The sequence below is a fragment of the Kryptolebias marmoratus genome, linkage group LG6 (genome assembly GCF_001649575.2).
Source record: "Kryptolebias marmoratus isolate JLee-2015 linkage group LG6, ASM164957v2, whole genome shotgun sequence".
Taxonomy (NCBI): Eukaryota; Metazoa; Chordata; class Actinopteri; order Cyprinodontiformes; family Rivulidae; genus Kryptolebias; species Kryptolebias marmoratus.
Window position 1 is genome coordinate 18141509 of NC_051435.1, and position 26028 is coordinate 18167536.

At 43.8% G+C, this 26028-nt stretch overlaps 1 protein-coding gene across 5 annotated transcripts; it reads left to right on the plus strand.

Annotated features, from left to right (window-relative positions):
* The first annotated feature begins 457 nt into the window (after positions 1–457).
* usp9 (ubiquitin specific peptidase 9) lies at positions 458–25972 on the plus strand. 5 transcript variants are annotated; one of them, XM_037976077.1, is made up of 44 exons: positions 458–933; positions 4181–4449; positions 7132–7277; positions 7497–7576; positions 8342–8454; positions 9999–10217; positions 10879–10994; positions 11111–11362; positions 11464–11599; positions 11703–11855; positions 12055–12159; positions 12282–12488; positions 12595–12731; positions 13503–13541; positions 15429–15562; positions 15659–15749; positions 15997–16110; positions 16206–16434; positions 16879–16974; positions 17076–17287; positions 17525–17765; positions 17866–18015; positions 18227–18347; positions 18484–18614; positions 18766–19044; positions 19158–19283; positions 19501–19638; positions 19849–20015; positions 20146–20254; positions 20334–20480; positions 20607–20753; positions 20869–21076; positions 21175–21395; positions 21672–21859; positions 21949–22122; positions 22207–22348; positions 22488–23244; positions 24039–24162; positions 24240–24465; positions 24625–24754; positions 24866–25051; positions 25270–25490; positions 25595–25683; positions 25777–25972. In XM_037976077.1, the coding sequence occupies exons 2-44, from the start codon at positions 4348–4350 to the stop codon at positions 25955–25957; spliced, it is 7284 nt and encodes a 2427-aa protein (XP_037832005.1). In that variant the 5' UTR covers positions 458–933; positions 4181–4347; the 3' UTR covers positions 25958–25972. The 5 variants fall into 5 exon arrangements, with proteins under 5 accessions (XP_037832005.1, XP_017265675.2, XP_037832007.1 ...); XM_017410186.3 differs by having other exon boundaries at positions 19513–19638; XM_037976079.1 differs by having other exon boundaries at positions 458–686.
* The last annotated feature ends 56 nt before the right edge of the window (positions 25973–26028 follow it).

A 26028-nucleotide genomic window follows, 5' to 3' on the forward strand; every position in this document is an offset into this window, starting at 1 on the left:
TGGATGGATGGATGGATGGATGGATGGATGGATGGATGGATGGATGGATGGATGGATGGATGCATGGATGGATGGATGGATGGATGGATGGACAAATGGATGCATGGATGGTTGGTTGGATGGGTGGATGAATAGATAGGTGGATGGATGAATGGATTGATGATAAATAGACGGTTGAACAGATGGATGAATAGATGGATGGCCCACTGAATAATTGTGACAGTCATTGGTTGTTTTGAATTAGAAGTTCCACCGAATAAATACAATTAAGACATTTATAATAATTGCTGAAACATCACATTATGCGTATGTTAAATATTTTATTTTCAAATATTTTTTAAGCAAACTTTCCATATGACCACCCCGTGCGGTAGGAGGCGATATAATGCAGCGCTTCAAGCAGCTCTTCTGTTTTTACCCGGTTTTAGTGAAAGTCGGGATTGGAGTATTTGCTGGAAGCGGAGTCACTTATCGGAACCGAGAGGGGTTTTTTTGCCCTTACCATTCAGCGGGTGCTGTGCTAGCAGAGCTGGTCCGGGTTGTGTGATGCAAACCAGCTCCTAGACGTCGCTGGGTGTTGGAGTTCAAACGGTCGACTGTCCCGTTTTACCGAAGAAACATTTGTGTCCGACTGCGCTTCCGCCATGTTGAGCTGATTCAAGTTGTGAGTGACTGCTGGGACCGAGGTGACAACAAGCCCCAGAAACCGGATAGATAGATAGAGTTAGGGGGCTGTTACCGCACCGGTGACGCAGGAAAAACACTCAGAAGCAGAGGGCAAAACGTAGGGATCAGTTCTTTCTAGTAACAGGATTGTGTCCTGCGAAACTGTCACTAGCAGAGGCGACGTTTATGTAATATAGATACAACGACACCGCCGTCGAAGGCTTGGACGTAGTTCGTGCATAGAGGGGAAGTCATATCAAATTCCTGGTGAGTTGTTAGCCGAGCTAGTGAAGGTAACATTACTGTATTTGGTTTTAATTATACTTCTCAGTCGCTGGCATGGTTTTCTTTGTTAGCTACGGTGTCAGCGTGATTAAATTTGAATACACGGCCAGAAGAGTACATGTTTTCTTATTAGCTTGTCCTGCTAGCATCACCGAGGCTAACGTTAGCTACCTGCAACAGGGCCTGTCTACACACTGAAAAAGGAACATTTCCTTTCAACGTCCCATGTTTACAAGTTGGTGTACGTGTACCAGTCCGTGTCAGTTTGAAAAACGTCTTATTGAAACTGCATACGGAAAACAATGCCGCCGTTAAGATGTCGTAACCCCCCGGGCCTCCGAGAAGTTTAATTTTTAAGTTTCTTTTAGCCTTGTTGCAACTCGAGGTATCAGAAAACCCAGTTAAATTCCAGGAAATAGACGACTCCCCTGTCACTATCAGTAACTTACTTGGCACGGCGAAGCGATAGTGCAGCTGGTTTAGGCGAAAACGTCATTGTGTGGCTTGAACACTAATGGATTGTCGAGGTATGTCTCAGGGTGGCTTGTTTATTTGCATTTTTTTTTTGTTAAATATTTACTCGCAAGCTAACAGCTTGCTAGCATTACCCGTTCAGATCGGGCGCTTGTGTTAGCACGACCGCTGCTCGTTGCAAATGGCGTTCATGACACTTAGTCAGCAAGAACGCTGTCCCAGATGGTGTTCGACCGCAACAATTTGAGCTTTAAAGCAGCTCCGGCGTGTGTTTAGAGTGGTCGGTTTTTTGCAGCAGATGTTTGCGGGGAGGAGGATGTAGCGACAGGCCCAAAGGAGCGCTGAGGCCTGCGTATAAATATATATATGTGTGTGTGTGTGCGTGTCAGCGCAGTGGGCTTTAGACGGTAAAGGCCTACAAACGCCGCCTCTCCGCTCCGCTCCGCCGTCTGGGCGGATCGACCTGCAGCCGAACCGAACCGAGCCGGGCAGCCAGGCGTTCCCGACCGGCCGCAACCAGCAGCCGCGGCGGCCGCAGCGACGCGCCTCGACCGCGGGGCCGTTTTGAGGAAAGTCGGAGACGGATAGATTCAATCGCTTGCGCGACCGATTTAACCCGTCAACAAGGAGACGTCTGTAAATAACCAGCAGGCTAATATTTCAAAGCCTCGTTCTGTGACCCAAATCCTGCACGAGATTTCGAGTGTTGGGTTGCATAGATTATTCATTACACCTTGTGTCACAATTTATTATGATGATACAGTGAAAAATAATGCGCACTCTCAACCCTGATCGCAACCTTTTGATGGAATATACCTCATTTTTAAAAGATAATGTGCATTAAGTTGCTACTGAATGTATCAGACTTGAGCTTTTTTTTTACACTGTCCAGATGTTTCCTCTGAAGATGCCATTTTCATTAGAAAACATGCTTCACAGCACAGACTTTATTGTGCAGCTTTGCCTTTTATGCAGCAGTTATTATGGCTGTTTTTTCAACAAGGGAAGAAAAAAAAAATATTTTCAACATTAAAACACATGGCCACCCCAGGTTTGTGGTGGTCGAACTGTAGCGAGCATGGCTGATTTGGTTGAGTCATGCTCATTTATTCGATTTGGTAAACATTATTTCTTTAAAAAAAAAATACAAGGGAGGAATTTGAGTACCTTTTGGTTAATTTTTTTGAATTTACCATGGCCTGGATGACTGAGAATCTACACCAGCATATGTACCTTTTGGTTATTAAGTAGAGCCGCCGTCGGTAAACATTTTAGGAGGCGTTTTCTTCTTTTTCGTGAAGGAAAAATCAGCAGATGTGGCGTTATCTTGTACTTTTAAGTTTTTTTTTTTTCATGCGCGCCACAAAACTTATCAGATGTAATTCATTTAGAGCGATTAATACTACGATTGTTGAACAGCATTGCTGTGTAATATTTATGACAACTAACTAACTAACCACTCCCCTGAACTGGTAAGTCTCCAGCACAGTTGCTGCGTTTTACATATTTTAGTAAATAGTTGTTTTTTTTTATGCCATATTATTACAAGGACAGGCACTGATTTAAAGCTATTTGTGCTAATAACTAACTTGATTCCTTTATTCCTGTTCGAAAGGACTATTAAAAATAAATGCAGCAAATGTGATAAATTTGTTGGCAGGTCAGGATTTTTCGTATTGTTCAGTCCAAAAGGTCCTTTTGTGTTAAAGTTTGTGTCCCTTTTATGGCACGTTATAAACACGACACTAAGTGTGTTTGTGTGCCACGGAGGCGGCGCCATTATTTGAGCAAGAAGCCGATTATTGAATGGTTTCAATAGTTTCGCTGATTGCGAGCACAGATTGCTGAAATATGTCCTCCGGGCTTCGCCAGCAGGGTCTGTGACGTAACGTGTGTAAAGGTACACAGAGCCGTTTCAGGAGCTCCCGCTGAAACAAAGGGCATTGACCGCCCGGAAAATGGGAAATGTTCTAGTTTGACTTTCCCAAAAGTAAAACCGCACCTGTGAGCCGAGTTCGTACGAGGCGGCTCGCGTTAATGTTACACAAATCAATAAATAAATCAAGGCAGCGTGTCGCTTGAGGGTTTTTTTTCTTTTCAGGCAACAACTTTTAATATTCTCTTAGGCGTGATGAGGCATCATTTTCAAATCTTTAAATAGTGTTTGCGTGTTCGAGATTGACTTGACGTGCTTTTTTCTGTGTGACTGGATTTAAACTTTAAAACCAGTATTCACTTATTAACAGCTGTTCCCGGCAGCTGGGAGGTAAAGATGAAAAGTGGGTTTGTGGAAGACTGCGCATGGATTCTCTTGCGATTTAGGTCGTATTAGCCAGCACGTTAAAACGCCGTATTGAGGGACATTTTGCTCCCAAGCGGCTAAGTTTTCTACTTCGGTTTGAGGCAGCGGTGTTGTGGTCTGAAAACACGATGATCAAAGACCTACCCTAACATATCGTGACAATGAGAAAATAAATCTGCAATAGTTACTGAAAGATAATGCAGGATTTTGGGGAAGTATAGAACCAGTACATTGAAAACAAATACTCGTTTGGTACTATACACTCTGTCTTATCAGTACTTCTGAGCCAGACGCAGTAGTTTGTCACAGAGCATTGAAATAGCTAGTAGATGATTAAAAAAGCTCAGCCCATTTCAGCTCATTAAAGATGATTATTGCATCAAATAATGTCCTAGCTCGTATTGAAGGAACTTAACTTTCTGATGACTCTTTCCTTTCTCCTCTCTACCCCAGGTTATGCAATGGTCTCAGCAGCTCATCCAGATCTCCAGGTGCTTGCGTCCCTCTCTCGTGCGTTTGGGCTCTCTTCCCTCTGCTGTACAGCTGAGGTGGCTGTGATTTCCCTCCTGGCCAGCGCTCCCTAAGAGGCCAAGATTGCCAAGATCTGCCCTGTGGCGAGCATGACGGCCACCACGCGTGGCTCTCCGGTGGGGGGCAACGACAGTCAGGGCCAGGGCCAGGCACCTGATGCTCAGAGCCAACCCCCACTGCCACAGAACCAGGTCAGCGGAGACTTTTCTATGACTTTCTACTGTAAAATATAAGCAGATATCCTAATATCTGCTTCTTGTTTGACAGGATGCTGGAGCAAAGCAGTGCTTTGGTTCATTTTAGTGTGTTTATTCAATCAAATTCAATATTGGTTACACAAAAATGCCAGTCGAGACAAAAAAAAGGGTTGGAAGGAGGTAGCGGAAAAGAGAAAGTGAGGCAGCGAATGAATGAATAGAGACTCCAGAGAGATGGTTCAAGGGTGTGTGTGTGTGTGTGAGAGAGTGTCCTTGCGAGTGTGTGCACGTGCAGGCCTGTGGTGGTTAAAGATGAGCTGTAGCGAGATGTGAGAGGCAAGCTGCCTATGTAGGTCAGTCAAGCAGAAGGAGCCTTCACCATACTCCCCCACATTTTGCATTTCTCGGTTATGTATTCCTCTTGACGATGAGTATCCCTCTTTTACTCTACTAAACGCAGCTTCCCGTACCACTGCCGATGTTTATGCACAAACATTTGATGTGGGGAAAAAAAAAAAAGGAAAAGATCCTAAATGCAGACTTATACATCTCAGATGTTCCTCTCGTTTCTTCAGGAGGCTTCATTCTGTTCGACAGCACTGAGATATAACCACATACTCATAAATTTAGACCTCAGACACGTCAGCCCTTACTTTTCACGTTCTTCTGCTTGATGTACATAAAAAGCGTAGGCCTGCATGACAAAACCCTATAGGTCTGAGTAATCAAAGGCTTTTTTTTTTTTTTTTTTTTAAAAAGCTTTTCTGGAAAGACACCAATCTGTATGTTTGTGCAGCGACTATTCAAAAGTACAGATTGCACAACAAAACTTTTCAATGATGCACATCTCTACAGAAACTTGAGACGTAAGCAGGAATTGATGTTTGACACTTGCTTTCCTAAAAAAAAAAAAAAACCCGTAAAAGAAATGGTTTCTTATTAGCAGGTTACCTTCGCCGCTCTTAGCTGGTGCCGTCGTCTCTGTTACTCTGTCGGGCCGGTGAAACCTTGAGCTGTCTTGGAACCAGCGGGTGGTGTAGCCCGGGGCTTGGAAGCTTCGAGCCAAAAACTTCTTGGCATTTCAATTGTTGGGGGCACACAGATCCTGGAGCGTTGCCATAAAAACATGCCCACAGTGGACGGGATCTTTGTAAACATTGCCCAGAATGCCATAAAACGGTCTTTGCTTAGGTGCAGTTTTAAACATAAGGCATAAATATTTATATTCAGGGAAAAATTTGCAACTGATCTGCGCATTAGGCGGCCCAATGGCCTGGACAAAGTAAAGCTGTGCTGTTACACTTAAATATTAGCGATGTACTTCCTGTATGACGTTTTCTATTGCCATTCCTGCTGCGCAGAGGTAGTATTATCTCAGCAGCGATCCCCATTGTTTAGGAGGGGAATTACAAGAAAATGTGGCGTTCAATTCAGCCACGTCCACAGCACAACTCACCCGTGCCTCAACCAACCTGCAAGTATATTCTGTCATTATTTTATAACCTAATAAAATTGCACAGAAGTGTCCAATGACAGAGCTATTGCAAATTATGTCAACCAAATGGATCAAAACATGAATATGGCATTTTTGGACCACAGCTTTCCACAATAGTATATCAACAAGTGGAGACTTAAGAGGATAAAGAAAATGATCAGGCTTACTCTGCTCTACACAAGTACCTTTTTTGGCCGAAAACCCCCCCACAAATAAAGCCCTTTGCACATAATTGCTCATCACAGTAAACATTGGATGTTCATGAAGGAGTATAATAGGTAGAAATGTCCACCTGTGAAATTCTTAAAACGTGAAGCTTTGGTTAATTCAAACCAGCTTCTACAAACTGCAGCCTAGTTCAGTTGTTTTGTTTTGCTTTTTTTTAATTTGGGCACAGACTTTCACTGGAATCCTTTCAGTGTTTTTCTAATAAGATATGTTGCTATAATATCCTGGCGAAATAAAGAATGGTAAAATCAAAATGTGCTACTTCCATCTGGCACCAATATCATGATGTCCGGGGTGGGAATTAGTTCAGCACTATGAAATTTGTACTTTTTATTGTAATTTTTTCAAACCTGCTTTGAGCCCTGATCTTGAGCAGAACTCACATCCTTAAATGTTTATTTCTGCCCATTTGTTGCCTTTTTTAAAACCTTTCTCAAGTCAGATGGGAGCTACCCAACCTGTTTTTTTTTAAAAAAAAATCGGCCTTCCGCCTTGACTCACAGATAAAGCTCACCTTTTACCTTCGGTTCAATTCAATTTATTTGTATAGCATTAGTTCACGACAAAAGGTGTCTCAGGGCGCTTACCAGAAAAGTGAATGTGGCCATTTTGATACAGCTAACCTCAAACCAGAGCTATCCATCAGGCCTGGTGGTGCTCGTCGAGTCCAAAGCCTGGGCCACTAACTGCAGAGGAGCTCAGAGGGACGTCTGCTTTAGTCCCTAAAGTAACAGTGAAAACGCTAAAGCTTTGAAGTTTAATTTGCCCGAATGTATTAATGATTGTTCTTCTTAATGAAAGTGCGGCCGTGGGCTAATGCATTAGTTGGAGCGGAGGAAAAAAGTTATTGTTCAAAACCGTTTGTGTTACCATCAGTAAATGCACTTCAGGTTTCGGCTACGCTGCGATGTTATCGTTTTGCTCATGTTTTTTCATCATTTTGTCCCCCCTAGACATCATCTCCCAACTCATCTAATGAGAACTCTCCAGTGAGCCCACCAGATGAGCAGGGCCAGGGGGACGGGCCCCCCCAGCTGGAGGAGGAAGAGCCTGCTTTTCCTCACACTGACTTAGCCAAGCTTGATGACATGATCAACAGGTATTCACACGCCTCCTGACACCAAAGCTTCCGTGCCCATCAAGTTTTATCTGTTCTACACATTTACTCTGAATGCACCGCATTAGTCTCACTGAAAAAACAATTATTATTCAGATAGGTTTAGCTTAACAGAGCGCAGTTCAAAGTAAAGACGGTCTTCATGCGTTTTATCGTGCATATATTGTTCTTTGTGTTGATCCACTGTCTTTGGTGCTTTAGGCCTCGATGGGTCGTTCCAGTTTTGCCAAAAGGAGAGCTAGAAGTCCTCTTGGAAGCTGCTATAGATCTGAGTAAAAAAGGTAGGAATGTACAGAATGTTCTTTGGATTCGGCGCTTCACTTTTAATGCTCGGCTGCTTTCGGGGGATCTCGGTTTCAGATCATCTCAGGTTCTTAATCAGAGGAATTTCAGTTAGCGAGGTTTCGAAAAAGACTCAGCTCTGATTTGCATTTTGAGTATAAACGTCCTTCTTTCGGCTGCTCCCTTCTTCAGGGGTCGCACACAGCGAGTAATATTGTTTTACGTAGGATGCCCTTCCCGACGCAACCTGGGCTCAAACCTGCAGCCTCAGGATCACAGGACCGCGGCACCCCGTAGAGTCATGGGTCAATTGTAGAAGTAATCTGTTTAAATATGGAGGAAAAAAAAAGTCAGATAACAAAATCAAATGGAAAACTGGCCAGGAAATCGCCTACCAGTGCTGAGGAAATACAGCCTCCATGCTGCTTGACACCTTATTAGCTGTTGTTTGTTCATAAACACAGGTGGACTTTCTTCCTCATTCCTTACGCTGAAATCCTTTTAGTCATATGTCCTCTTAGACAGCATGGACGTAAAAAAATAATAGAAGGTATAGTTTGGTCAAAAACAACACATGGGCTCGTGAGAATTGTTACGGATATTTTGGCCATGTTTTTGAGTGATTGCCATATCTCCACAGAGCTATTTACATTTGTATTTATATCTCGCTCCTCGAGCTGAACGTTTCTCCAAGAAAAATAGGTTTTAAAACATTTCGCATGTGTGCCGTTGTATCGTTTGCAGTAAATCTCTTTGTGTTGCAGGACTGGATGTGAAATGTGAGGCATGTCAGAGGTTTTTCCGGGACGGGTTAACCATTTCCTTCACAAAAATCTTGACGGATGAGGCAGTCAGCGGCTGGAAGTTTGAGATACATGTAAGTTTTTATAGCAGCTCTGTCTTCTGGTATGCTTCTTTAAGCCAAGAAAATAGCAATACACAATCTGTCACATTAAAAAAGCATCCTTATGTTTGTTGAAATGAATCACACTTCAGTTTGTTTCAAAACACATATCCGTTTCTTTTTGCCAGAAAAGCTTGATAAAGATCACTGCTGTGACTTGGCCTGACTAATGATATTAGTTTAATAGAACCGTGCAAATGCATTTTAAGTTTTGTCTTAAATTGAGTTATTTGTTTAGTTTTTGTAGAGCTGATACAAAGTCAGCAGTAATCAATATTTTTGTTTTGCGTGGTGGAAAAGGTGAGACTGGCTGTTTCTATTAGGAGGATTGATTTTTGGAACGTTTTCACAATAAATAAGCGTCTCACTGGTTGGTTGGTGAGGACTTGTGAGAGTTTTGTTTTAGTTGTTGCTTTTACTCCAAACTACGTTGACTTGATACGGCTAAGGTCCATTACAACTGAATCTTTTTTTTTTTTTTTTCCTTCCGCACATCTCGTAGCTCCAGAAACACTTAAGTGACCGAGGTCCGCGAACACTTTCTGATGAGTCAGTCCCTTATTGATCGCTCAGATCTGGTTTCCTCACATGTGGAGCCGTCAGCAGCCACAAAGAACAGTCGGGTTATTGGCGTTCTTTCTGTTAGCGTGAACAGCATAGATACTTTTTTTTTTTTTTAATAAAGTAAGATCCAGAGTTGAAGCCTCAGAATGCATCACGAGTAAAAACCTGTTTATTTTAAGGAGTCAAGATTAAAACTACTGCACAGCGAGGGCACACTTGAGAGTACGAGTTCTGAGCCGGAGCCATAAATATGGATGCATTAGTCATCTTTCTGAAAGGATTAATATAACTGCTTTAGTTGAGCTGTAATTTTAGGGGAGGAGGGGGGAAACAGAAGAAAGATTTAAGAAGTCTTATGTTCTGCATCAGCCAAATCTCTATTTTCAGGATCAACTTGCTTTTCTGTTTGTGTATGGTGCTGTTTTGCGTGTTTCGGGTCATTACGTTAGTTAATCAACTATGTTTAACTTTTTAAGCCCTTTTAAAAATAAATGTGGTTTGTTGCTGAGCTTGTGGACAAAATAAAAGAACATAAACAAAAGCTGCTTGCTTGACTGTTTGAAGCTCTGATTATTTGTAATTATATTTTGCATAAAATATTTAACATTTTGTTACGCTTCACACAGTTACTGTTGACATTTGAGTGGCCTGTGATTTATTTTATTCACTAGAATCACGTTTATCTGTATTAAAAATGGTTTGAAACTAGCAAAAATGTAACAGCAGTCACCATTTCTGCACTGTGAGTTACTATTTGCATCCTTTTCTTCTGTTTTTCTTCTGCATTACTTTTACCAGGGTTAAATGATCATTTATTGATACAGGTTTACATAGGTGCCAACCCAGACACCAAGCTGAGCCCAAATGTGAGGAGGAGGCTCCATCAATGCTTGCTGTTTATATTGTTTACATTGGTCTCGTCATAACTTTTCAACCCTGTTTCTGTTTCTCAGAGGTGCATCATTAATAACACACACCGGCTGATTGAGCTGTGTGTGGCCAAGCTCTCTCAGGACTGGTTCCCACTACTGGAGCTGCTGGCCATGGCCACCAACCCGCACTGCAAGTTCCACATCTACAACGGCACGCGGCCCTCCGAGACCGTGCCCGCTGGAGCACAGCTAGCCGACGATGAGCTCTACGCTCGGCCACCAGACCCACGATCCCCTAAGGTGATCTGCCGCGCCGCTTGGTGAACGCAGAAACGGAAGCCGTCACGCTTTTGTTTTTAGCCAACAAGCCATGTCTTAAATTCTTTTAAAACTCCCCTGTGCGCGTTTAATTTGTACAACATTGCGGAAAGATTTGCTTTACTGTCCGTGCGTTACATGTACAAAAATGTTTGGATGTTTAAGATTCGTTTGTTTTCCTCTGGAACTGTTGTGAAAAAATCAGGCTTTTCCTCGACTTTCTTCGTCTCAAATGAAAATCATGGAAAGCCATGACTGAGAGCTCATGTGAAACGGAGAGAATTTGTCTCTGAAGTGGACTGAAAATGAAAATAATCAAATGTTTGAAACAAAAGACGCTAAACTCCCTTGGTAGAAGTCAAACTGTATAAAAAAGATAAATACACCAGAGAACAGGGGGTTTTACAGTGAAAGAGTGAATTTGTTACTCCTTTCACAGCATTAGGGGCATTTTTTGTGAAAGAAAGAACATTTTATTACTGGAAAAGTTTAGTTGAACAAATGACAAACTAGTTTTTATCTGAAGGAAGTTGCCTGTGTAGCTTCATGTGAAGAAGTTCAGTGAAAATGGATAAATGTAAAAACGGGAAACCAAGCTTTAGGATTTAATGCAAGCTTCATATTTTGTTTGTTGTCTCCACAGGGCTGGCTGGTTGATTTAATAAACAAATTTGGCACGTTAAACGGGTTTCAAATTTTGCACGATCGCTTCATGAGCAGCCAAGCACTGAACGTCCAGATCATCGCTGCACTTATCAAGTGAGACAAATGGAAACGCTCTCCGATGCACAGCGTGCCCCCGGACTGCACATTTTTTCAGCGTAACGGTCGGGTTGCAAGTGTTTCCGTCTGATTTCGTGTCGTCTGCATTACAGACCTTTCGGCCAGTGTTACGAGTTCCTCACATTGCACACAGTAAAGAAGTACTTCCTTCCAGTCATCGAGATGGTTCCCCAGTTTCTAGAGAACCTCACGGACGAGGAGCTAAAGAAAGAGGCCAAGAACGAAGCCAAAAACGACGCACTGTCCATGATAATCAAGTCTTTGAAGAATCTGGCTTCCCGTGTACCGGGGCAGGAGGAGACGGTGAAGAATTTAGAGATTTTTAGGTTAAAAATGATTCTTAGGTGAGTGTCGACGCGTTGTCTGGACGCAAAGTCACAAAGGTTACCGCACATTTAGAAGCTTATCAGACGTTAACCAAACTCTTTATTTTATTTACCACCAGGTTATTACAAATTTCCTCTTTTAACGGCAAAATGAATGCACTAAATGAAGTTAACAAAGTGATCTCCAGCGTGTCCTACTACACTCATCGACACAACCCCGAGGAGGAGGAGTGGCTCACTGCGGAGCGCATGGCGGTACGCACGACCTTTAACGTCTGTGGCTCGATTTCGAAGAGCGGCACGTGTGTGAGTTAATTTCTCATCACCTTGTGTTCTTTCTTGTCCTATTCTGCTACAGGAATGGATCCAGCAGAACCACATCCTGTCTATTGTTCTGAGGGATAGTTTGCATCAGCCGCAGTACGTGGAGAAACTCGAGAAGATCCTTCGATTCGTTATTAAAGAGAAAGCTCTCACCATGCAAGATCTGGACAACATCTGGGCTGCGCAGGTGCATTTTACTAACTTTATGATTATGAAGGCTGTTTTTATTACAGAGTAGTGTGTCCGAGCTCTAACTTTAGTCCTAAAAATACTCCCCCCAACACGTTCGGCATGCTTGGAGAAGTTGGATGGCGTGCGATTCAGCTCGTCGCTCGTATTCGCGCGGGATGACTCCTTCATCCTTTCTTGCTCTTGTACGTCTGCAGGCTGGAAAGCACGAGGCCATTGTGAAGAATGTTCACGACCTCTTGGCCAAATTGGCGTGGGACTTCTCACCCGAGCAGCTCGATCATCTCTTCGACTGCTTCAAGGTAACAAGGTTGCTGTCGTTAGTCGCAGACGATAAACTCTTTGATTTAACCCCAAAAAAAAAGAAACCGTTTCCAGTTTTGCTCTGAACTCTGAACATTCTTGTTCCTCTTCCGCCGTACAGGCAAGCTGGACCAACGCCAGCAAAAAGCAGCGCGAAAAGCTGCTGGAGCTCATCCGGCGCTTGGCCGAGGACGACAAGGACGGCGTGATGGCCCACAAGGTCCTGAACCTGCTGTGGAACCTGGCCCACAGCGACGACGTGCCTGTAGACATCATGGACCAAGCTCTCAGCGCTCACATCAAGATTTTGGACTACAGTTGCTCACAGGTGCGTGCCGGGGTCGTTTTGATAAATGCGTACCAGGGGTGGGGGTGGGGGGGGAGTAGACAGCAGGCTTATTGTAACGCAAAGAACGGCTTCTTTTCCCTCACAGGACAGAGACACGCAGAAGATTCAGTGGATAGATCGCTTCATAGAAGAACTACGAACTAATGACAAATGGGTGATCCCTGCCTTGAAACAAATCAGGGAAATTTGTAGCCTCTTTGGAGAAGCGCCTCAAAACCTTAGGTAAGATCGTAGCTCAGCTAGTTTCAATTAATCACGCTTAAAAACACATTTTCAGCAAGCATGGGTTGTTTTGGTTTTCTTTCTTTTTCTACAATAGTTTTGTATGAACTCAACATTGACATTACTGGCATTTTTATCATTTCCGTAGAGTTGTTGGACTCATCAGTCTTATAGAGTTAATGACTTCTCAGTTAAAGGTTTTAAAACTAATAGATAACACTGGATTGTTTAACAGCAGCTAATTTTATTGCTAAAAAATAATGCTGAGGAATTACTACCTTTTTGTCAAATTTAACATGTCTGATACCAGCTTTTTTTTTGGCTTTTTCTTAAAATATTAGACAATTATATGAGGCAACAACTCTACTGAAGTCCACCTTTTTTTTTCTTTTTGTCCACAATGCATTTATCACATTATGGAAAACCTTTTTATATTCTAAACGTTAAAGTGGGAAGCCCACATGAACATATTACACTGAAACCTAAGAGGGTTTGAAGGATTTAGTGGGGTTGTTTTCAGTTTTATTTCCTACTTCTCTGCTTTTTCTGTAATGTTAAGCACAATTCCTAACTTCTTCTGTCATTGTTTCATTTTAGATTGTTGTATTGTCAGGAAACTAGCGAGTTAAAATATCGAAACCCATAAAAAAAGAAATCTATCTAAAGTTTGACTTTAAGTTTATTTGATACGTTAAGCAAATTGTTTTGATCTGAAGAACTTTTGTAGTCACTGTAGAAAATATGTAGTATACATGCCTGTTGTTTTTCCAGAAAGAAAATTCCAATTAACATACACACGAACTTAGTGAGGTAAGTTACGTGTTAATTTCAGGGTTCTACCTATTTCTTTGTTACGTCAAGTCTAACTTCCTCTTTGACATGTTTATGAACTACATAAAATGTAAACCTTTTTTTGCCACAAATCAGCTTAAGCAGTTCTTTCTTGGGTTACATCTCAAATGACTTTTCTCCAGCACACATGAAGTTCAGTATGAGCTGTCCCCTCACAGCGAGAAGGTCGCAGGTTCGCCTCCCGGCCTTTCTGTGTGGAGTTGGCATATCCCCACCCCACCCCCTGTGCATCAGTGGGTTTCCCCCCCCTTTCAGATCTAAAACATGCACGTTCGGGTCATTGCTGACTCTAAATTGTCCCTAGGTGTGAGTGAGAGAGTGGATGGTTGTTTGTCTCGATGTGTCCCTGTGATGGACTGGAGACCTGTCCAGGTTGTCCCCCGCCTCTCGCACGGTGGCCGCTGGAGACAGGCACCAGCTCCCCCACGGCCCGAAAGAAAACGGATGGATGGATGGACATAGGAAGTTCATTTATAAGAGCAGCAATATTCACAAAAATCTGAACCTAACTCGTGATTATTTAGCTGCAATTTTTATCTATTTCATATATTATATATGTTGGAATTTAGGCACTACATATTGCATAACAACTGATTGAGTTTGAGTTTGTACTCCATCCCCAACATCTCCAATGACCCATAAAAGTTGGATATGTAAATGAGGTCTTTCTCAGGATAAAGTGCATCCATTGTCTGCTTTTTTTTTTCTCTAAAATCCAGCATCGTGGCACTTTCCTGCAGGGCTGTGCAGAGGTGTGGATGTGTTTTAAGGGTTTAAAGTAATCCAAATACAAGTTAAAACTGTTCCTGTGTTTCTCAATAACGCTGTTGAATTCTTGGCCCTAAAATTTTAAGGAAGTTTTACCTATTATACAATTTCATAACTCCCTTGAGTTAATTTCAAATGAAATTAGAATGGGAGTACAGTATTCAAGGTGCACATATCGAATGTCCAAAGAAGTTTGTTTTGCTTAGGTGGTCCTTTCTTCTTCTTGAGTTACGGGTTTAAAGCTTATGTGCAGTTTGTCAGTTTTTAGACTCATTTTACAGCAGTCTTGTGGCGACAAGATGAGTTTTTTTTTTTTCAAACCAAACACAGTTGTACGACTTCATGAAAAGTCCTTTGAGATGGAGCCCCGTTACTTCTTGCACCAGTTTCTTTTACCTCAAAATTGTTCAGTGCAAAATATCAAAGGGATTTCATGCCTTGGACCCACTCCGATTTCAGATTATAAAAATGTATTTCAGATTTCTGAGATATGCATGTGTATTTAAATACATATATATAATTATTGTGCATTTTTAATTATTTGTCTCCGCTGTTATTTGCTTTGAAAAATGAAATCAGTGTAATATATATATATATATATATATATATATATATATATATATATATATATATATATATATAAAACAACTTATCTGGAGTCTGAAATGATTTTGAATATCCTGCTGATTTTGATGTCTCTTTGCAATGTGCTGGCTCTGAAAACGTTCTCGATTAAAAGCCTCATTTTGCCTCAAATTTGGTTTTAAAACCAAAACATTCTTGTGGAAACAAGGCAGGAAATAGCCTTTATTGATATGACTTTCTGCTGATTATTCTATAACTTGCAAACACACACACACATACACATATATACAGCTGCTTTCTTTATTTTCCTTACAGTAAGAAATGAGAAATCAGTGATACAGTATCATATGCATCAGGTGTTTACTAAAAGTTTGTAAACTGTTTTATTAATTTCTGTCTCTTTTTTTTTTCCTGGCTCTCGCCCATTATATGATTTTATTTATTTTTGTGTATCTCTTTCATCCACTCCTCCTCCTCCTGTTCTGTCTTCAGTCAAACCACGAGAAGTCCTCATGTATTTTATCGCCACGACCTGATCAACCAGCTGCAGCATAACCACGCTCTGGTCACCCTGGTGGCGGAGAATCTCTCAGCCTACATGGAGACCATGAGGCAATTATCCAAAGGTAGTCTAATGTTTTTTTTATTTTTTATTTTTACGGAATCCGATGAGAAGGGCGTGTCGTCCAGAGTCTGACTTTGACGTTTACGTGCTTTTCCAGAAGAACAAGCAGAATTCGATCCTCAGACTGTCAGACCAGGAAGTCGCTACAGTCACGTCCAGGAAGTACAGGAACGACTTAACTTCCTGAGGTATGTCTTGCAATTAAATGAGAGCATACAGGCTTCTAAAAAGATAAACACAAAAGTATTTATTATTATTATTATTATTATTATTATTATTATTATTATTATTATAGATCAGCTGTTGTAAATTTCCAGAGCATTGCTTTCAGATTAATTCAGCTGCAGTCTTGGCCATTCAGAGATGCACGTTTTGACTAAATGTTACCTTCAGTTCACTAACTTCCACTATTGATTTTGCTGTTTTTATTTTTAGGTTTCTGTTAAAAGATGGCCAGCTGTGGCTGTGTGCCCCTCAGGCTAAGCAGATCTGGAAGTGTCTGGCTGAGAACGCAGTGTTTCTGTGTGACCGTGAGGCCTGCTTCAAATGGTACGAGCTCTTCTTGCCTTTTTGTTATTCTTACATCTGTCAGTCGACAAACGGTTTCTCTAATATGTTTTTTTTATTTCCCTTTTATCTCACAGGTACTCAAAGCTGATGGGTGACGAGCCAGACCTAGACCCAGACATCAATAAGGACTTCTTCGAGAACAACGTTTTGCAGTTGGACCCATCTCTGCTGACGGAAAACGGCATGAAGTGCTTCGAGAGGTTCTTCAAGGCAGTCAACTGCAGGGAGGGGAAGCTGGTAGCAAAACGCAGGGCCTACATGATGGATGACCTGGAACTAATCGGTCTGGACTATCTGTGGAGGGTGAGGAGAGCAGTTGTAGTCACACAGACAAATGTTTCTGCATTTCTTTATGTGCCAGATTTTCTTGTGAGATTAAATGAAATGGTAGACGACTAATAGTGGAATAGAAACTGCCCCTTCAGTTAGTCACATTGAGCACCGCTTGTAACTAAAACCAAGACTTTGGTGTCTGGTTGAAACAAACAAACAGACTTGTATATATGTATTTTTGCTGCCAGTGTACATCTAAAAGAAGCACATAATTTTTTTTTTTTAAAGGCAAAATATTCTCAAATGTCCCTAAAATCTGAAGTTTGGTATGTTTTTGAGAATCTCTTTTTCCAAGTGTCCCCAATAAAATCTTTAACAATGAGTCTCATTTTCTCATCTGCAAACAACAACAAATGCACTAAGACAGGTTTGCAGGTCTGAATTTGACAGTATGCCTTTTCAATTCCTACCCAGGTCGTGATTCAAGGAAGCGATGATATCGCTAACCGAGCCATAGACCTATTAAAAGAGATCTACACCAATCTTGGACCAAAACTACAAGTCAACCAGGTACGGGGATCGTTTCATTTTAGTGTTTGTCCAACAAGTACTTGTCTGCATGGGGGTTGATTGCTTGGGTCGTTGTCCTCACCTGGTTCTTCTCCTTTCAGGTTGAGATTCATGAAGACTTCATCCAGTCGTGTTTTGACCGCCTGAAGGCGTCCTACGACACTCTGTGCGTGCTGGACGGAGACAAAGACAGCATTAATTGTGCACGGCAGGAGGCCATCCGTATGGTGCGAGTTCTCACAGTGCTCAAGGAGTACATTAATGAGTGCGACAGCGACTACCACGAGGAGAGGACCATACTGCCCATGTCAAGGTACGTTTGGAGTAAAACTGGTTTGTTTCACAAGAATCAGGTAACATAATGCCACACAGCTGGTAACCAAAGATGTCTCGCAGTACTTAGTTTTCAAAAAAGGATGAATCAAAGCAGTGAAACTGTTTTGTTTTCGTCTTTACAGTTTAAGGGTCTGTGTTCATTAACAAAATTGGGAGAATCTTGGTTCTGCTTTCACTGTTTCATTCAGATATCTTTCTGACTTCTGTCTTGCAGAGCTTTCCGGGGGAAACACATCACATTGATCGTACGTTTTCCCAACCAAGGTCGTCAGGTGGATGATTTAGACATCTGGTCACACACCAACGACACCATTGGCTCGGTCCGGCGCGGCATCCTAAACAGGATAAAGGCTAACGCTGCACATACGAAGATCGAGCTGTTTATTGGCGGGGAGGTTGTTGATCCAGCTGACGACAGGAAGCTGATTGGACAGCTTAATTTGAAGGACAAAACGGTGTGTGTGTGTGCGCGTGTGTGAGCTCAAGGACACAAAATTGTTAGCTCCATCCATTAAATCAACATTAACTGAAACTCGTTGTCGTTTTGTCGCACAGCTGATAACGGCCAAGTTGACCCAGGTGAGCGCCAACATGCCCTCAAGTCCAGACAGCTCATCTGACTCATCCACTGGCTCCCCTGGTAACCATGGAAACCACTACAGTGATGGGCCTAACCCTGAAGTAGAGAGCTGTCTTCCTGGCGTGGTGAGTTAATGACACTTATTCTGTATTGAGCGTTTAAACAGGTTTTTACATATGTTTGTTAAAACTGTGACTGAGTGATTTTTAGGCCAACAGCTGACTTCTAGAGAAGTAATTTGACAGTACTCCAAAATACGATATGTTACGTTATGTGTCATTGTATCGATCGGTATACGAACAGAAGAACAAGAACACCTTCTGTCCTGAATTACAGATTATGTCGCTGCATCCGCGCTACATCTCCTTCCTGTGGCAGATAGCTGATCTGGGCTGCAACCTCAACATGCCTCAGCTCAGAGATGGAGCTCGAGTTCTCATGAAACTTATGCCCCCAGGTACATAAAAATCTATCTCTTTGTTGAAAAGTATTAATGTCCTCACTGCTTGCTTGATGGAAGACGTGCTCCTTCAGTAATCCACGCACAGGTTTGTCTCAGTGGCCGTGTTTGTGCTGCGTGTGTGTGTGTGCAGATAACACCACAGTGGAGAATCTGAGAGCTGTGTGTCTGGATCATGCCAAGCTTGGCGAGAACAGTCTGAGTCCTTCACTGGACTCGCGTTTCTTCGGCCCTTCACCCTCACAAGTGCTCTACCTCATTGAGGTAAGGCTTGGTGTGCCATTGTTTTTCTGCTTTCTTTACCATTTATCACTTTTTCATACCGACTAGGCAATGATGTATTTTAGTGCTGTGGTTTATTTGCTGGTCCAAGAACAGCAGCATTAATAAGTAAATGTAAATGTTTCTCTTGCAGGTTGTGTATGCTCTGCTGATGCCAGCTAGTGCCACTCTGGGCGAGGACGCTAGTGATTTTCAGTACAACTTCCTAAAGAGCGGCGGCCTGCCCTTGGTTTTGAGCATGCTCACCAGGAACAACTTCCTCCCTTCGGCAGACATGGAGACGCGCCGAGGGGCTTACCTCAACGCTCTGAAGATCGCCAAGCTCCTCCTGACCGCGGTCGGCTTTGGCCACGTGAAGGCCGTGGCTGAGGCCTGTCAGCCCAACGCCGAGGGAAATATTCCCGTCTCTCCGGTTAGGCTTTACACGCAGCCCACGCAAGCAGGCAAACCTGCCGAGCTGGTTCCTCAGAATTGAGCCCGCCGCAGTATTAACACGTCTGTCTCTGTCTGAACAATTGTACACAGATAAACCAGGCGACTCATGATCAGGCGCTGGTTCTTCAGAGTGCCCTGCAAAACATTCCTAACCCTGCCTCTGAATGCATGCTGCGTAATGTAGCTATTCGCCTGGCCCAGCAGATTTCTGATGAGGTAACACTCACAGGGATGTGTAAGATTAGATTATAGTTTTTTATGGACAGTCTGTGCTGTGTAATATTCAAGAAAACAACCGACAGTTGTTGAAAAGTACCTTTTTTAAAAAAAAAAAAAAAAAAAAATTGGATATTTATTATTTGAGTAGCTCATTGTGAAAAGTGAACTGTAAGAATAGTAATAATAGATTCTGTGGGACTGTATTTTTCATCAGAATTTCTTCCAGGCATCGAAGTACATCCCAGACATTTGTGTGATCCGAGCAGTGCAGAAAATTGTGTGGGCATCGGGCTGCGGCACAGTGCAGCTTGTCTTCAGTTCCAACGAGGAAATCAGCAAGATATACGAGAAGGTAAAACGTCTCGACGTTGCTGTTTTTTGCGCCGAGCTCTTACAGCAGTTGGAGTGATTGCTGTGAAATTTGTGTACAATATGAGCGAACGAACAGCAAAACCTCGATCACCAAAAAACTAAAACATTATAAAAGCCCATAAAGACCGTCAAGAATGAGCAGTGTGCGTTTCAAAAAAATAAAAAGCAACTTTTTAAATGAAATTTACAGACGAATGCAGCCAAGGAGCCAGATGGTGAGGATGAGCAGGTGTGCTGCGAGGCCTTGGAAGTGATGACGCTGTGTTTTGCCCTCATGCCCACGGCTCTTGACACGCTCAGTAAGGAGAAGGCTTGGCAGACCTTCATCATAGACCTGCTGCTGCACTGCCACAGCAAGTAAGCACACCAGCATGTTTTCCAGCTTTCTGCTGAAACGCAAATGTAGCAAATTTGAAGGAAGCACCGAGATCCTTTGTAGTTTTGTGCCAGAATATCATCGTACCAACGTTGAAATCTCTCTTGACAGATCTGTGCGTCAGATGGCCCAGGAGCAGTTTTTCCTGATGGCGACCAGGTGCTGTATGGGCCATCGACCCCTTCTGTTCTTCATCACCCTCCTCTTCACGGTGCTTGGGGTGAGTTGCTCACAAGTTTTCTGTAACCCTCAGCTGAATGAAGCACACGCAGTCCTGATTTCATTTGTTTTGTTTTCAGAGCACAGCCAAAGAGCGAGCCAAACACGCGGGGGACTACTTTACCTTGCTCCGACATCTGCTGAACTATGCCTACAACAGTAACATCAACCTGCCAAATGCTGAGGTGCTGCTCAACAATGAGATTGACTGGCTGAAAAGAATACGGGTAACACAAACTCTTTAACCACATGCTTATTTGTTGTTTTTTTTTAATCAGTTGTAATATAATTCCTCATAAGGTTGTGCAAATTGATGCAGAAATGTTGAAACATGATGTATTTTCATTCACTAGGATGAGGTTAAGAGGACAGGAGAGACTGGTGTGGAGGAGACCATCCTGGAGGGCCACCTTGGGGTCACCAAAGAGCTTCTAGCCTTCCAGACACCAGAAAAGAAATATTACATCGGCTGTGAGAAAGGAGGAGCAAACCTCATTAAGGTACATCCAACAGGCCATCCCTGAAATGTTTAATACAAACACAAGATTGGCAAACCAGTTTTATTTGCAGGTTGTAATATTCCTGGGATGTGTGTCATCTTTTCTTCTTCATTAGGAGCTGATCGACGACTTCATCTTCCCAGCGTCCAATGTTTACCTGCAGTACATGAAGAGCGGGGAGTTCCCCACAGAGCAGGCCATCCCCGTGTGCAGCACACCTGCGTCCATCAACGCTGGCTTTGAGCTCCTGGTGGCGCTGGCCGTCGGCTGTGTCCGCAACCTGAAACAGATAGTCGACACCCTGACTGACATGTACTACCTGGGTACGGAGGCATTTCTGTCCGTCTCACACGTGAATCAAAACTACCATTTGATAAAGAATAATAACCCCGAGTGTGTTTTGTCTCCCCGCTACGTTCAGGCTGTGAAACATTAACGGAGTGGGAGTACTTGCCCCCAGTGGGGCCTCGGCCCAACAAAGGCTTTGTAGGTTTGAAGAACGCCGGTGCTACCTGTTATATGAACTCTGTCATCCAGCAGCTGTACATGATCCCTCCCATCCGCAACGGCATCTTGGCCATCGAGGGGACGGGCACGGACGTGGATGATGACATGTCCGGCGATGAGAAGCAGGAGAATGAGGTACTGTGGGAGATGATGTTTTGAAGTTTTTCCCCCTTTTTCAGCATAGAGTGAATGTGGAAAAAATGACTAACTTAAAGTTTGCAGACCAACTAGGCTGCCATTTGTAATATTACTACCACTCAGAAGTAATGAATTGCCTTGCTATTTATTCTGGTTTATCTGATTGTTGTTTGGACATTTGTCTCTGTCTTAAAACAGGAACAGCTGTATTTGTTTAAAAAAAAAACACTTTTTTTTTTGTTGAAACCTAAACTTTTTTTTTTGTCTTCACAGAGTAATGTAGATCCCCGTGATGAAGTTTTCAGCTACCACCACCAGTTTGACGATAAACCCTCCAGTAAGTCAGAGGACAGGAAGGAGTACAACATCGGCGTGCTGCGTCACTTACAGGTCATCTTTGGCCACCTGGCTGCGTCCAGGCTGCAGTACTACGTCCCAAGAGGATTCTGGAAACAATTCAGGTACCTTGAAGACTTTTGAGTCCCCGTTTACCTCCCGGATCAGTTTCAGTTTGTGTCACAGTGCCTCCTGTCAATCTTGTCCTTTTTAGGTTATGGGGTGAGCCAGTAAATCTGAGAGAACAGCACGATGCTTTGGAGTTCTTCAACTCCTTGGTGGACAGTTTGGACGAAGCTCTCAAAGCTCTGGGTCACCCCCCCATGCTCAGCAAGGTGCTGGGAGGGTCCTTCGCTGACCAGAAGATTTGTCAAGGATGCCCCCATAGGTAGGCAGTTACTTCTTTATGCATAATTACCGTAAATAGTTGCTGAACTTTATATTTCGAGGAGTTAATTAACTTTGTTTTCAGGTACGAGTGTGAGGAATCATTCACAACACTCAACGTAGACATCAGGAACCACCAAAACCTGTTGGACTCCATGGAGCAGTATGTTAAAGGAGACCTGCTAGAAGGAGCAAATGCCTACCACTGTGAGAAGTGTAACAAGAAGGTGAGACTCCAAGGCTCTTCTTACTCTGCATTGTTGCAAGAAACTGTCTTTGTAGGCTGCAAAGGGGCAAATGTCTTGTTCGCTTCCCTTAGTAGATTTAAATGAGCCGAAGTTCATCTGTAATGTTTCTCTTCATCAGGTGGACACGGTGAAGCGCCTGCTGATCAAGAAACTGCCACCCGTCCTCGCGATCCAGCTGAAGCGCTTCGACTACGACTGGGAAAGGGAGTGCGCCATAAAGTTCAACGACTACTTCGAGTTCCCCAGGGAGCTGGACATGGAGCCGTACACGGTAGCGGGCGTGGCGAAGCTGGAGGGCGACGACGTGAACCCGGAGAACCAGGTGATCCAACAGAACGAGCTGTCGGAGCCCACGCCCGCAGGCAGCTCCAAGTATCGTCTGGTGGGAGTGCTGGTTCACTCGGGCCAGGCCAGCGGCGGACACTACTACTCCTACATAATCCAGAGGAACGGCGGCGACGGCGAGAAGAACCGCTGGTATAAGTTCGATGACGGGGACGTGACCGAGTGCAAGATGGACGACGAGGAGGAGATGAAGAACCAGTGCTTCGGCGGGGAGTACATGGGCGAGGTGTTCGACCATATGATGAAGCGGATGTCGTATCGGAGGCAGAAGCGCTGGTGGAACGCTTACATCCTGTTCTACGAGCGCATGGACTCACTGGACAAGGACAGCGAACTTGTCAAATATATCTCGGAGTTGTCCATCTCCTCCACCAAGCCACATCAAGTCAAGATGCCTAGTGTCATCGAGTGTAGCGTCCGCAAGCAGAACGTCCAGTTCATGCACAACCGGATGCAGTACAGCCTGGAATATTTCCAGTTCATTAAGAAACTTCTGACCTGTAACAGTGTCTATTTAAACCCTCCTCCAGGTGTGTACCGTGTCTGTGTGTGCAGATACATGTAGAACAATCGTTTTTTATACTTTTAACACTTAACACGTCTAGAAGAACAGTTGTGCTGAAATTGTTATTTACAGTTGCCAACTAAGCTGTAAGTTGCTCTTTTTAAGTTATATTTATTCAGGTGTGAACGAGACAAAACAATAACTCAACATTCAGTGCATAACTCAAAGAATTGCAAAATAACAGTTTTCTAGAAAAGTGATCTGTGAAGGAATAAGACAATTTAAAGCTCATTTTGACAGAAATGTGAGAAAATAATGCCGTATTATTTCTGGATGCACAGAATCCCATCCCTCCTCCAGCTCTGACTGTTCTCCGCTTCTTCCCCCGTGGGCTTCTTTGATCTTTAGAAAACCGAAATAATTTCACATCGCATCTCTATTCATATCTTCTATTCATTTGGATTTCAAAGCGCTTCTCCTTGAGATACAGCAGCTTTCATTACTAATCATGTCACTAATCTGACTTCCTTGTGTTTTAAAAAAAAATGCATTCAGACCTAATATCCTGCGCTACCGTGGGTCAGAAGACGGTATAAACTGCAGATAATTGCACCGCCTGGGCGTATAACTCACAAGCCTATTGTTGATAAGTCCGCAGCTTAATATTTCACAGAAAAAAATAGATAAATTACTGAAGCCGTCACTGTAGAACACAGGGTAATAACTTCAAGGTAAAGCTTTAAAAAGTAGGTTTTGTTCCTCACCAAGCAAATTACCTGGAAACTTCTCTCATCGTATTCGTTGCTCTCTTCATATCAGGACAAGACCATCTTCTGCCAGAGGCAGAGGAGATTGCTATGATCAGCGCTCAGCTGGCTGCTCGGTTCCTCTTCAGCACAGGTTTTCACACCAAGAAGGTCGTACGGGGTCCTGCCAGCGACTGGTAAGCTCTCCTTTTTACGTGTTCTGGGGGGGGGGTTCCTGTTGTTCTCGTCCGTAATCCCGATGTCTCCCCTCTAGGTATGACGCCCTCTGCATCCTGCTGAGACACAGTAAGAATGTACGCTATTGGTTTGCACACAACGTTCTGTTCGCGTTCCCTAATCGCTTCTCCGAGTACCTCCTCGAGTGCCCGAGTGCCGAGGTCCGCGGAGCGTTTGCCAAGCTCATAGTCTTCATCGCGCACTTCTCCCTGCAAGACGGGCCCTGCCCCTCGCCCACCGCCTCGCCGGGACCCTCGGCTCAGGTTGGTGTCAGGCCTCTGGACCAGCTTACTTTGACTCGTAGCTTTTTCTGCAAAATAATTCCAGCAGCTTGTATCAGGCATCGACATTGAAAGGCTTCTCGTCCCGCCTCGTCCTCTTCATTAACCCTTTGATTGTTGTTTGTCACGTTTGTGAATCAGGGCTGTGATAATCTGAGTCTTAGTGACCACTTGTTGAGAGCGGTGCTGAACCTGCTCAGAAGAGAGGTTTCTGAACACGGCCGGCACTTACAGCAGTACTTTAACCTCTTTGTCATGTACGCCAACCTGGGTAAGACGCACGCAATGAGCACCTTTTTTTATTTCTGCCCCATTCTTCTTCTTCTACAGTCGTTGATTTAAAATGTTTTACCTTCCTCGTCTCGTTGCTTCGACAACACAGGTCTGGCAGAGAAGACTCAGCTGCTGAAGCTAAATGTTCCCGCCACCTTCATGCTGGTCGCTCTGGACGAGGGTCCCGGCCCTCCCATCAAGTACCAGTATGCTGAGCTGGGCAAGCTTTACACTGTGGTGTCCCAGCTGGTGCGCTGCTGTGACGTCTCCTCACGCATGCAGTCCTCCATCAATGGTAGGTGGATCGCAGGGGACCGGGCCGGTGTTGGCGCTGAGAGTCGAAGCCCGGTGATGATTTACATCCTTGCTCAGGATTAAGTGACTGACAAAGCAGCCACTCTGAGCTTCTTTGCTGTGTAGGCATAGCTTAGAGCTGAGGGTTCATATGACGGATAAATGACAGATATTTTCAACAGGACCACTTTAAAATCTTCTTTCTTTTCCCCCCTTCAGGTAACCCTCCCCTTCCTAACCCATATGGGGACCCAAATCTGACAGCTCCAGTCATGCCTGTGCAGCAGCTGGTGGCAGAGATCCTGTTCGTGAGGACCAGCTACGTGAAGAAGATCATCGAGGACTGCAGCAACTCGGAGGAGACTGTGAAGCTGCTTCGTTTCTGCTGCTGGGAGAACCCTCAGTTCTCCTCCACTGTGCTCAGTGAACTGCTCTGGCAGGTAAACGCCCAAAACCATCGTCAGACCGACAAGTTGGCCGACTCGTGCGTTTTGAGAGCAGTTGTTAAAAACGTGGATCCCTTTTTTTTTTTTTTCGCTCTCAGGTGGCGTACTCCTACACCTACGAGCTGAGGCCTTATCTGGACTTGCTGCTACAGATCCTGCTCATCGAAGACTCCTGGCAGACGCACAGGTCCGACCGGCCGGCCGCTCGGCCTCCAACGCACAAAACGCCGCTTTGTTTCGAAATGCGACCGTCCCTGAGCCTTCTCGCTTTCCTCCTCAGGATCCACAATGTGCTTAAAGGCATTCCTGACGACAGAGACGGGCTGTTCGACACCATCCAGCGCTCCAAGAACCACTATCAGAAACGGGCCTATCAGTGCATCAAGTGCATGGTGGCCCTCTTTAGCAACTGCTCTGTGGCTTACCAGATCCTGCAGGTACGCTTCCTTTTCTGTTGGTAAAAACTTAACGACATGGATGTTATAACGAAGTCAGGTCCATCAGGTGAAGCCATGTCTGCTAACACCCCCCC

Excerpts from the sequence above, each read along its gene's own strand:
- usp9 (XM_037976077.1), top strand. The coding sequence starts at position 4,348 with ATGACGGCCACCACGCGTGGCTCTCCGGTGGGGGGCAACGACAGTCAG. Across the intron at positions 11,856-12,054 it reads ACAACATCTGGGCTGCGCAG|GCTGGAAAGCACGAGGCCAT; the intron begins GTGCATTTTACT and ends GTACGTCTGCAG. Across the intron at positions 23,245-24,038 it reads CTATTTAAACCCTCCTCCAG|GACAAGACCATCTTCTGCCA; the intron begins GTGTGTACCGTG and ends TCTTCATATCAG.